The 12732-nt window shown below is 47.4% G+C and overlaps 1 protein-coding gene across 1 annotated transcript in view; it reads right to left on the reverse strand.

The window, feature by feature from the left end:
• Window positions 1-12732, reverse strand: part of LOC147116681 (uncharacterized) — a 129662-nt gene that overhangs the window by 43902 nt on the left and 73028 nt on the right. The window contains exons 16-19 of the mRNA XM_085991792.1: window positions 11086-11162; window positions 7621-7738; window positions 7344-7444; window positions 3366-3437 (exon numbers count right to left, since the gene is read on the reverse strand). Of these exons, the coding sequence (XP_085847918.1) occupies window positions 3366-3437; window positions 7344-7444; window positions 7621-7738; window positions 11086-11162 (368 nt within the window). The remainder of the gene's footprint in view (window positions 1-3365; window positions 3438-7343; window positions 7445-7620; window positions 7739-11085; window positions 11163-12732) is intronic.

The raw sequence follows: 12732 nt of genomic DNA on the forward strand, positions 1-12732 counted from the left end.
CAGCCCCTGGGCCTCCCCACTCCACATTGTCACCAAACCCGACGGGGGATGGCGCCCCTGCGGGGACTACCGACGCCTAAACGATGCCACCACGCCGGATCGGTACCCCATACCGCACATTCAAGACTTCTCGGCTAGACTGGCCGGCCGCTCAGTCTTCTCCAAAGCCGTCCTGGTGCGCGATTACCATCAGGTGCCAGTCCACCCCACGGACGTCCCCAAGACGGCCATAATCACCCCTTTTGGGCTATTCGAGTTCCTCCGAATGCCCTTCGGCCTCAAAAACGTGACCCAGGCCTTCCAGCGGCTCATGGACTCGGTCCTCCGGGACCTGAAGTTCCTCTTTGTCTACCTGGATGACATCCTGGTAGCTAGTTCCTCCAAGCAGGAACACATCGAGCACCTCCGCACCCTGTTCCAGCGGCTCAGTGAGCACGGGCTCATCATCAGCCCAGCCAAGTGCCAATTCGGCCTCAGCAGGATCGAATTCCTCGGCCACCACATCACGCAGGACGGAGCCATTCCCCTGCCCGCCAAGGTGCAAGCCGTCCAGCAGTTCCCCCGGCCTACCACCATCAAAGGCCTCCAGGAGTTCTTGGGGATGATCAACTTTTACAACCACTTCATTCCCGGAGCGGCCTCCCTCATGCGGCCCCTATACGAAGCCCTCCGGGGTAAGAAAGACAGAATGGCGATCGAGTGGTCGGCGGACATGTTGACCGCTTTCGACTTGACCAAAAAGGCGCTCGCCGACGCCACCATGCTCGCTCACCCACAGCCCAACGCAAGGGTGGCCCTCACCACGGACGCCTCCGACCACGCGGTCGGCGCCGTGTACGAAGAGTGGGTCGACGGGGCCTGGCAACCGCTGGCCTTTTTCAGCCGCCAACTGCGCCCCCGGAGGCCAAATACAGCGCCTTTGACCGCGAGCTCCTCGCACTGTACCTGGCAGTCCGCCATTTTAGATTTCTTCTGGAGGGCCGCCCCGTCACTGCGTTTGTCGATCACAAACCCCTGACATTCGCGATGGCGAAATCTGTGGACCCGTGGTCAGCCAGGCAACAACGCCAGCTCGCCGCGGTGTCAGAATTCACCACGGACATCCGGCACGTTTCCGGTCGAGACAACGTGGTGGCCGACTGCCTAACCCGCCCCGCCGTCCACGGCGCCCACCTGGCAGTGGACTATGCTCAACTGGCAGCGGAGCAACGCACCGACCCCGATCTGCTCTCCGCACCCACAACCCTCCCAGGGCTGCGACTGACCGACGTCGCCTGCGGCCCATCCGCCGTCACAGTCAAATGCAACACCTCCTTGGTGCAACCCCGCCCCGTAGTCCCGGCGTCGTGGCGAAAACGGGTGTTCGACATCGTCCACGGCCTCTCACACCCCGGCACCCACGCGTCCATTAGACTGGTGGCCAACCGATTTGTCTGGCGCGGCCTGCGCAAAGATGTGCGTGTCTGGTCCAGATCCTGCATAGCTTGCCAGCGTGCCAAAATCCAGCAGCACGTCAAAGCCCCACTCAAGGAGTTCACCGTGCCAGAAAGAAGGTTCGACCACGTCCACATCGACCTCGTCGGCCCCCTGCCGCCATCACAAGGTCACACGCACCTGCTGACAATCGTGGACCGTACCACCCGCTGGCCCGAGGCCATTCCACTGACGTCCACCACCACCGCCGACATCGTGAGGGCATTCATCGGTACCTGTGTCGCTCGGTTCGGTGTCCCCTCCGACATGACGTCGGATAGAGGCCCGCAGTTCACCTCTGATCTGTGGGCCGCCATCGCCCGAAACCTCGGGGTGGCCGTTCACCGCACCACAGCTTACCACCCCCAAGCCAACGGACTGTGCGAGCGATTCCACAGGTCCATGAAGGCGTCCCTCCGCGCCAGCCTCGAGGACGAGGCTTGGATCGACCGCCTCCCGTGGGTGCTACTCGGCCTACGCTCCGCGGTCAAGGAAGACCTGCAAGCCTCGGCAGCGGAACTCGTGTACGGCCAGCCGCTGTGCATACCCGGAGAGTTCCTGCCCACCCCCACGACCCCCTGGTCGGCTGACCAGCAACGCCTCGCTTTCGCCAACCGAGCACAACAGTTTGCTCCGGTACCCACCGGCCGGCACGGCGAACCAGCAACCCGCGTACCACCTAGCCTGCACATGGCCAAATTTGTTTTCGTGCGCCATGACGCCCACCGAGGACCTCTACGGCCCCCATACGACGGACCCTACAAGGTACTCCAGACGGGGAACAAGTTCTTCCTCCTCGAAGTGGGCGGCAGAACTGACAAGGTGTCGGTCAACTGGCTCAAGCTGGCGCACCTAGAGCCCGACGAACCCGTTCAGGTGGGCCAACCCCCACTGCGGGGCAGACCGCCTAAGAGCCCGACGCGTCCGACCGCCCCGCTCCCGACACCAACTGCCAAGAGCCATTCCGGCCGTGCCATCAAGCCGCCACGCCGGTTCGTACACTCCCTACAAGCGGATTCTGGGGGGAGCTGTGTGGCGTACCGATCACAGAAAGGACACAATCCGCTTTCCGGTCCGTAGACTTTAAATCAGGCGTCATGCCTTTAAGAAGGATCACACCTTTAAGAAACTCGATCTGCAACATAGTTAAGCCCAGAGTGGGGGAGGAGCAGTCGAAGCTGTGCACTGATGAAAGGCAGTCGCACTTTGTATAGTCTCTGACTCCATTTTGTGTTCAGCATGCAGCCTCAACAATTAAACCTTTTCTGTTGAACCTCTCCGAGTTCAGTATTTTTTGCTAGGAGTACGTAGACTCCTACAATATCCCTTTTATAAAGTGGAGACCAGAACTGTTCACTACTCCAAGTATGTTCTGACCAAGGTTTTAATCATGTTTAAAATAACTACTCTGCTTTATTCTATCCCTCTATAAATGAACCTCAGTACTTTGTTTGGTATTTTTATGGCCTTATTAACCTGCATCGCTACTTTTAGTCATTGTATATCTGTACCACTAGATCCCTTTGCTCCTCTACCCCTTTGAGACTCTTATTTTCCAAGCAGTGTGTGACCTCCTTATTCTCCTTGCAAAAATGCACCACCTCACATTTATCTATATTGAAATTAATTTGGCAATTACACACCCATTTTTCTTGCCTGCCATAACATTGGCAGAAGAGCTGTGGAAATCCCAGTAAAACGGCATGAACACCATTGATGCCGTGTTTCCGGGGTTTCCGTGGCTAGTTTGTGAAGTTACAGTGGATGAGCGGGGCAAATCACCGCAGAAACTCACCCCCAGAAATGCAAATCACCAGTAAACAAAAAAAGAGAAAGACGTAACATTAATTCGAGTTAGTTAACTTTCATAACACATCCAGTAAATTTCTCACCTGCAGTAAATAAATGTTTGTGTCTTTTATTGCCCATTCAATATCCCTTGCGTTCCCATAAGCTTTCTCTACCTGGTGTATAAAGACAACATTGTATCAGTAATAATGGTCGTTAATCATTTTGAGAGATTAATATAATTTAAATATACTTACTAATTTGGTGTTCACTTCATGCATAAATGTCCCATTACAATAATATTATTTTATAATTAAAGAGATTCAACATCATTGAAACCAGTGGTTTAAATTAAAATGTAATTGTGTGGCCAGAGGGAACCTTACAATCCTGCTTGTTCCTGATCCAACACTCAGCTATCAAGAGATGAAAGCGAGGCCTTGCTGAGCATTTTGAACATTGAGAAGATATCTTTCTCATCACCCACCAATAACTCTACTCTTGCTCCTGATTCCGTCGACGCCCACACAGCTCCTCACTCGAGCTCAACCAGAAGCTGCAAAACGCGGAGCTGTTCTGTCCCTATATCGCATCCACCTGTTTACTTCCACTTCCACAGACACAAAGATTGCAAAACAAATGGTTTTGGATCTCGACTGGTATTGTCCACGCCAGTGACAGAGGTAAGCTCAGTTTTAACTAGCTCAGCAGCACCCCCAACAGGAATTCAATGGCCCTGCAAGTGCCTGTAACAGCAAAATGAAGGGAGAACAAAATATTCTGCATATTTTTTTTAATCAACTATTTCATCAAGGTGACAAAACTTTTCCCAGAAAGTTCTGAGCCAGAGACAGTCTGTCCTGTGCAGCATTTAGCTCGAACTCACCTAGATGATCACTTCTATTCCTATCACTAAAAACTTAAACTTGAAAAACAATTTAATTTTAGTTTTGGCAGTAAAGCTGACATAGAAACATAGAAGATAGGAGCAGGAGTAGGCCATTCGGCCCCTCTAGCCTGCTCCGCCATTCAATGCGATCATGGCTGATCATCCAAGTTCAGTACCCGGTCCCTGCTTTCTCCCCATACCCCTTGATCCCTTTAGCCTTAAGAAATATATCCAACTCCTTCTTGAATATATTTAATGAATTGGCCTCTACTGCCTTCTGTGGTAAAGAATTCCACAGGTTCACCACTCTCTGGGTGAAGAAATTCCTCCTCATTTCTGTCCTAAAAGGCCTACCCCATATCCTTAGACTGTGACCCCTGGTTCTGGATTTCCCGACCATTGGGAACATCCTCCCTGCATCTAGTCTGTCCAGTCCTGCCAGAATTTTATAAGTTTCAATGAGATCCCCTCTCATTCTTCTAAACTCCAGCGAGTACAAGCCCAATCGACCCAATCTCTCCTCATACATCATTCCTGCCATCCCAGGTATCAGCCTGGTGAATCTTCACTGAACTCCTTCCATGGCAAGAATATCCTTCCTCAGAGAAGGCGACCAAAACTGCACACAATACTCAAGATGTGGTCTCACCAAGGCCCTGTACAACTGCAGCAAGACTTCCTTGTTCTTGTACTCAAACCCTCTCGCTATGATTGCCAACATACCATTTGCCTTCTTAACCGCCTGCTGCACCTGCATGCTTACCTTCAGCGACTGGTGCACAAGGGCACCCAGGTCTCGTTGCACTTCCCCTTTTCCCAATCTATTGCCAATCAGATAATAATCTGCCTTCCTGTTTTTGACACCAAAGTGGATAACTTCACATTTATCCATGCTATATTGCATCTGCCATACTTCTGCCCAATCACCCAACCTGTCCAAATCATCCTGTAGTTTCTCGGCATCCTCCTCACAGCACACACGCCCACCCAGCTTTGTGTCGTCTGCAAATTTGGAGATATTACATCTAGTTCCCTTGTCTAGATCATTAATATATATTGTGAATAGCTGGGGTCCAAGGACCAATCCCTGCGGTACCCCACTAGTCACTGCCTGCCACTCAGAAAAAGACCCATTTATTCCAACTCTTTGCTTTCTATCTGCCAACCAGTTCTCTATTCAAGTCAATACCTTGCCCCCAATCCCATGTGCCTTAATTTTACACGCTAACCTCTTGTGTGGGACCTTATCAAAAGCCTTCTGAAAGTCCAAATACACCACATCCACTGGTTCTCCCTTATCTATTCTACCAGTTACATCCTCAAAAAATTCCAGTAGATTAGTCAAGCATGATTTACCTTTTGTAAATCCATGTTGACTTTGTCCGATCCTGTCACTGTTTTCCAAGTGCGCTGCTATTACATCTTTTCTAATGGGCTCTAGCATTTTCCCCACTACCGATGTCAGGCTTACTGGTCTATAATTCGCCTTTTTCTCTCTACCACCCTTCTTAAATAGTGAGGTTACATTAGCTATCCTCCAATCCATGGGAACTGTTCCAGAGCCTATAGAAGTTAACATTCCTCATTACTTTGATTATAGATCTATTCTGATTACAGATGTAAGAGCCACAAATGGGAGACCAGTGGTACTGTATTTCTGATGGCCAATTTGTATACAGTGTAGCTATAAATGAGGTATTATATAACTGGCCATCATAGAATCAGAGAACTGGCCATCATAGAATCAGAGAATTTTACAGCATGGAAGGAAGCCATTCAGCCGATCATACCTCTGCCAGCTCTGAAAAGACTATCCACTTAGTCCTACCCTCTTGCCCTTCCTCCATGCCTTTCTAAATTTTCCTTTTTCAATTTTTATCCACTTCCTCTTTAAAAGCTATTGTAGATTCTGTTTCTGGTAGGGCATTCTGTGTCCTAACAACCTTCTGAATGATGCAAAAATTCTCCTAATAACTCCCTTCATTCTTTTGGTGATGATCTTAAACCGATGCCCTCTCGTTACTGACTCACTGACCAGTGGAAGTCATTTTTCTCCCTACTGGGGTAAAAATTGGTCTTATTTTATCCAAACCCTTTGTAATTTTGAACACCTCTAAAGAAAGAAAGACTTGCATTTATATAGCGCCTTTCACAACAACCAGACATCTCAAAGTGCTTTACAGCCAATTAAGTATTTTTGAAGTGTAGTCACTGTTGTAATGTGGGAAACGCAGCAGCCAATTTACACACAGCAAGCTCCCACAAACAGCAATGTAATAATGACCAGATAATCTGTTTTTGTTATGTTGATTGAGGGATAAATATTGGCCAGGACACCGAGGATAACTCCCCTGCTCTTCTTCGTAATAGTGCCATGGGATCGTTTACATCCACCTGAGAGAGCAGATTATCTGGTCATTATCACATTGCTGTTTGTGGGAGCTTGCTGTGCACAAATTGGCTGCCACGTTTCCTACATTACAACAGTTACTACACTTCAAAAGTACTTCATTGGCTGTAAAGCACTTTGGGACGTCCTGAGGTTGTGAAAGGTGCTATATAAATGTAAGTCTTTTCTTTCTTCCATCTCCTTTCCATGGTTTGACAATCTCTAACATACTTCCATCAGATGAAGAGTTCCTTTGTTATTCCTTGACTCTATTCCATTGTCTGTATCATCCCTATTTTCTGGTGCTGTAATAGAATCTGGGATTAACACTGCCACCCCACCTACTTAATTTTTCCTGAATATTTTGTAACCAGGAACATTCAGCTCCCAATCCTGCCACACCTCTGCTAATGCTATTTTCTCATACCCTGATGGATGGTCATGCACGGACATGCTCTGTCTGTGTGGTGACCACTTCCTGGAACGTGCATTCCATGAAGCCTGCAGCTGTTCCTCAGGCTCAGATACCTGAAGTTCGAGCACAGACTATTGGAGACACTCCTTGTATGTGTGGTCTTCGCAGACACATGAAACATCTCGGACCTCCTACACTGCACAGGTACTTCACATCACAACCTCCGCCATTGGGACCTGCAATTCCAGTAGTGTGGCGTTATAAGAACTTTGCATTTATATTTTTTCATGATATTCCAATTATAGTTATAGTGTGAATTATCTAAATATTAATTATTTTCTGTAAGGAAAAAAAACTGTTTTGGAATCTAACTGAAACAAAATACAAACCTGAAGAGCCACTTGTCCTAATCTGAGAATGATATCCTCGCTGATGCAGCACCGTGCAGCTTGTGATGTTAGAATATCTTCATACAAAACTCCACCTTCAGCTGGAATTAAAGCAAATTAACCCCATCAATTTTCATGACAAATTTAAATTGCAAGAGATTTTATACTTTGCATGTCTAAAGCAACGTTGCAAAGAAACAATCGAAGTTTGTCTCCACAGGGTTTAGACTCGCAGCTCTTGAAAGTCAACAGTGGGTGCTTTAATTCTACTACCCACCTGCTTGCACTATCTGCAGCTTCTTTGTTCCCATTTCCTTCCTGATGATCTGGCATGGTCCTTTAGGGCTGTGAGAGAGGGTGATGGTGTCGGGCATTACGCTGCCACTCACCACAGACTGGAATAGGATAAGGAAAATGCAGTCAAAAATCTATCTGGAAAGATCTCTCTTTGACTCGGTTGCTTAAGATAAAGACATTTGTAACTTCTTTTGCTCCCCCTCCAGCGGAGAGGACTGATAGACGGAGATGTTTGTGTGGTGAGGTGGTCGGGAAAATGTTGAAGGGTGGTTTGAGGTAGGACCCATCATCAAAACACCATCCTCTGCTCCTGTCCGAACGTGGCAATACAGTCAGGATTAGTAATTCATAGAAACATAGATAGGAGCAGGAGTAGGCCATTTGGCCCCTCGAGCCTGTTCTGCCATTTAATGAGATCATGGCTGATCATCCAAATTCAGTACCTGTCCCTGCTTTCTCCCCATATCCCTTGATCCCTTTAGCCTTAAGAAATATATCTAACTCCTTCTTGAATATATTTAATGAATTGGCCTCAACTGCCTTGTGTGGTAGAGAATTCCACAGGTTCACCACTCTCTGGGTGAAGAAATTCCTCCTCATCTCAGTCCTAAATGGCTTACCCCTTATCCTTAGACTGTGACCCCTGGTGCTGGACTCCCCGACCATCGGGAACACCCTTCCTGCACCTAGTCTGTCTAGTCCTGTTAGAATTTTATAACTTTCAATGAGATCCCCTCTCATTCTTCTAAACTCTAGCGAATATAAGCCTAATCGACCCAATCTCTCCTCATACATCATTCCTGCCATCCCAGGTATCAGTCTGGTGAATCTTCGCTGCACTCTCTCAATGGCAAGGACATCCTTCCTCAGATAAGGTGACCAAAACTGCACACAATACTCAAGGTGTGGTCTCACCAAGGCCCTGTACAACTGCAGCAAGACATCCTTGCTCCTGTACTCGAATCCTCTCACTATGAAGGCCAAGATACCATTTGCCTTCTTAACCGCCTGCTGCCCCTGCATGCATACCTTCAGCGACTGGTGTACAAGGACACCCAGGTCTCGTTGCACTTCCCCTTTTCCCAATCTATTGCCGTTCATATAATAATTTGTCTTCCTGTTTTTGCCACCGAAGTGGATAACCTCGCATTTATCCACATTATACTGCATTTGCCATGCATCTGCCCAATCACCCAACCTGTCCAAATCATACTGGAGTTTCTCTGCATCCTCCTCACAGCACACACGCCCACCCAGCTTTGTGACATCTGCAAACTTGGAGATATTACATCTAGTTCCCTCGTGTAGATCATTTATATATATTGTGAATAGCTGGGGTCCTAGCACCGATCCCTGCGGTAGCCCACTAGTCACTGCCTGCCACTCAGAAAAAGACCCGTTTATTCCAACTCTTTGCTTCCTGTCTGCCAACCAGTTCTCTATCCAAGTCAGTACCTTACCCCCAATCCCATGTGCTTTAACTTTACACGCTAATCTCTTATGCAGGACCTTATCGAAAGCCTTCTGAAAGTCCAAATACACCACATCCACTGGTTCTCCCTTATCTATTCTACCAGTTACATCCTCAAAAAATTCATCACCTGGGTGAAAGTTTAAGGTGAGCTGGGATTCTGAAATGGGTCTTCCAGGCCACAGCATGGCGCAAGACAAAATACCGTGCCTGGGGTCATCTAAGAATGGCTCTTTGTTTAAATATAATCCCTGGATTGAACAGTTTAGATCAAGAGATTATTTTCCACTCAGCATACGGTAAATCAGTAGCACATTTGGATTAAAATCTGACAGTTTTCAAAGGCGTCTCCCAATTTATTAATTTCTTTCAGAAACACTTCCGTTCTGATGTTGAATGATTCAGCAGAAAATAATCTTCTGGACGTGGTTTCAAGTTTCAAGAATGTTCCATTGAATTATTGAGATTTGGATGAATGTTTATCATTGGCACAGAAGTGAACCATCAACTTCTGGACTACAGCCTATAGTCTAGTAAGATGTAAAAATGCAGCTAAAGTAGTCATTCAGGAGTGAATCACTGAAGGTAAATTGATACTTTGTAGACTTTAATTAAGATGTGGCTTTATTAACCCTTACACAGTTTTGGTTATGCAAATAAATTCAGGATAGCTCCAACATCTGGCTGTTGTAAGACATTCTTTGGATCTGACTATTCATTACAAAGCACATTCATGTGGTGTATGCACCTTCCATAGAAGGGACTGACTGCTCAATCTGGGCGAGTGCCTCTGACGGTAATATTTGTTCATTTATATTTACCGTATGAAACTATTTTTAAAGATGGAACAAAGAATGAAATTACTTAAAAGGGAACTCTGCAATTTAGTTACCTTTGAAGTTGTGGCAGGAGTCCCTTTAATCCTTTCAGTACTCAGTTTGCAAGGGATTATATTTCAGTGTTAAGCTTCAGCTAATGTGGTAGGTTGGCCTGGTTAGTAGCTCTCTCCTCTGGGTCAAAAGGTTGTGGTTCAAAGCCCCACTCCAGAGTACGTAATCTGGGTTTATATTTCAGAACAATACGAAAGCTCTCATGGAAGAGAAGGGAATTCTCTTGGTACCTTGGCAAGTATTCATCCCTCGAAAAGCAGACTACCATCATTAATTTCATTGCTGTTTGGTGCATTTCAAAGTACAGGAAACTTTTTTTTATCCGGCACGGACGGGACCGACGTGGTGCCGGTTCAACAAAAATCCCGGATAACCGAACGCTATAGTAAAAGATAGGGAGAGCTGACAGCTCCGTATAAAGCAACAAACCCTGTTGCTTAGCAACAAGTGTAGAACAATGGCCACAAGTTCCAAGCGTCTCTGTAGCTTAGCAACAGCTGCAGCCACACCCTTGCACAGCAACAGACGGAGGAAGGCAAATACAATATGAAGTAAAACCTACTCCTGAATTTTTCCGGTTAACCGAGATTTCCGGTTATTTAGGTGCCGGTAAATCGAAAGTTTCCTGTAATTCATTGTATGTGCAGTGCAGGATAGGATGGTATGTAAAAGCAAGATCTTTCTTTAAGTAAAACTGGATGCATTAGGGTCTAGAAGCATACATAATATATGAAAGTAGTCATATTTGGGAACATGGATGCCTTGTATTGAGCTTGTACATCAGGATGAGTTGAGCTACAGATCAGGGCACAAGGGACTCACAGGGACATGCAGAGGGGTTGATAGACAGTGGTGTTTAGTCATTTATAAATATATGTACAGATTAGGGTGTTGTCAGTCGCTGGCAAACTGGCAGATGTCCAATAGCTGCTTTGTCCAAATGTCTCCAGTGGGAGCAGGGAGAGCCAAAAACTGCTGATAGGTTTACAAAAAGAGCTATGAGTCATACTGATGTTCCTCAACTTTAAATACATTTAAATACTGATCATGTTTCAGAGCCAGAACATAAGTTGCAGAATCTCACCTCTCCTAGACCATAGTTTGCATTGATAACCATCCTGCCCGGGTGTCCAGTGAGAGGATCACAGGTAAACAATACACCTGTAACAACGTTGTGAAGCAAACATGATATTAAAGCAGAAGTACCACACTCGTGGTGTAAAACATGAGTTCTTATGGAAGCATTCTTGCTTAGTTTAGCATTATACATTTCAGTGCTGCACCGAAATTAGGACTTCTAGAGAAGAGTGATTGGAAAATGACTGAGTTACATCAGAATACTATACTTAAACCAGGTAGGCATTTAACTGGAGTTCACTATATTTACATGTGCCAAATTTGCAGTTAACCTCATTCGATGAAGTAACAAGAAACTATGGGGGTGATTTTGCCAATGGGGACGTGATGGAGGCAGGACTGCTGCATGTCAGGTTTTAGTCCCGCCTCCATCGATGCCCGGCCAACCTTGATTGACCTTGTTAAACCCGCCCAATGGGCTTAGCAGGCCAATTAAGGGAAAGCCAGTGACAGAGAACGTCGGCGTATGACGTTTCATCTGTCAAGATTTTTTGACAGATGAATTGTCATCATGTGACAGCTCTGTGAAACTGTCAATCACTGACAATCTGTCTTCTAATGTTGAGTCCTTTACTCAAGACTCACTTAGAAAGCTTTCCTGAGCAGAATGCAGCGGCCATTCTGCTTTCTCTGTCGATGAGATGAGGCAGCTCCGCAGCCTAAAGGGATGAAGCCTGGAGGAAGAAGCAAAGGTAAGTAATCTTATTAAAACACTCTACACTCACCTCACACACTTACCTCTCCACGCTTACACTCATCACTCACCTGCACACTGGACATTTCGGCCCCTCCGCCCCCTCGCAGACCCACGGCTCGCCTCGCTGACCCTGGCGAGGTTCGGAGCCATCGGGAAGCCCACACTTTAGGGCTCTAAATAGGGATTCGCCAAAAAACTGCCTGTTAATTGGCACTAATCCCCTTCCCGCCTCAAGGAGACGGGACCCAGCGTGGGTCGGGTACCCGCCTCCTGGGAAGATGGCACGAAGGCGGGTTGGGGGCGGGATAGGTACCCACCCCCAGGTTCTGCCATTTTCCCAGCAGTCCCACCTCCATACCCGCCTCCCCAGGGCTGGCAAAATCACCCCCCTTTTGCCAGCCCTGGGGAGGCGGGACTACCGGGAAAATGGCAGAATCTGGGAGCAGGTACCCATCCCGCCCCCAACCCGCCTCCATGCCATCTTCCCAGGAGGTACCCATATCCTCGAGGTGGGAAGGGGATTAGTGCCAATTAACTGCCTGTTAACAGGTAGTTAACAGGCAGTTTTTTAGCTAATCCCCATTTTGAGCCCTGAAGTGTGGGCTTCCCGATGGCTCTGAACCTCGCCAGGGTCAGCGAGGCGAGCCGTGGGTCTGCGGGGGTTGGAGGGGCCGAAATGTCCGGTGTGCAGGTGAGTGATGAGTGTAAGCGTGGAGAGGTAAGTGTGTGAGGTGAATGTAGAGTGTTTTAATAAGATTACTTACCTTTGCTTCTTCCTCCAGGTTTCATCCCTTTAGGCTGCGGAGCTGCCTCATCTCACCGGCAGAGAAAGCAGAATGGCCGCTGCATTCTTAAATGGAGCAACCTTCTGCTTTCTGCTCAGGAAAGCTTTCTAAG

The sequence above is a fragment of the Somniosus microcephalus genome, chromosome 6 (assembly GCF_052327205.1).
Source record: "Somniosus microcephalus isolate GS21.2 chromosome 6, FLI_Smic_1.0, whole genome shotgun sequence".
In the NCBI taxonomy this organism is placed as follows: domain Eukaryota; kingdom Metazoa; phylum Chordata; class Chondrichthyes; order Squaliformes; family Somniosidae; genus Somniosus; species Somniosus microcephalus.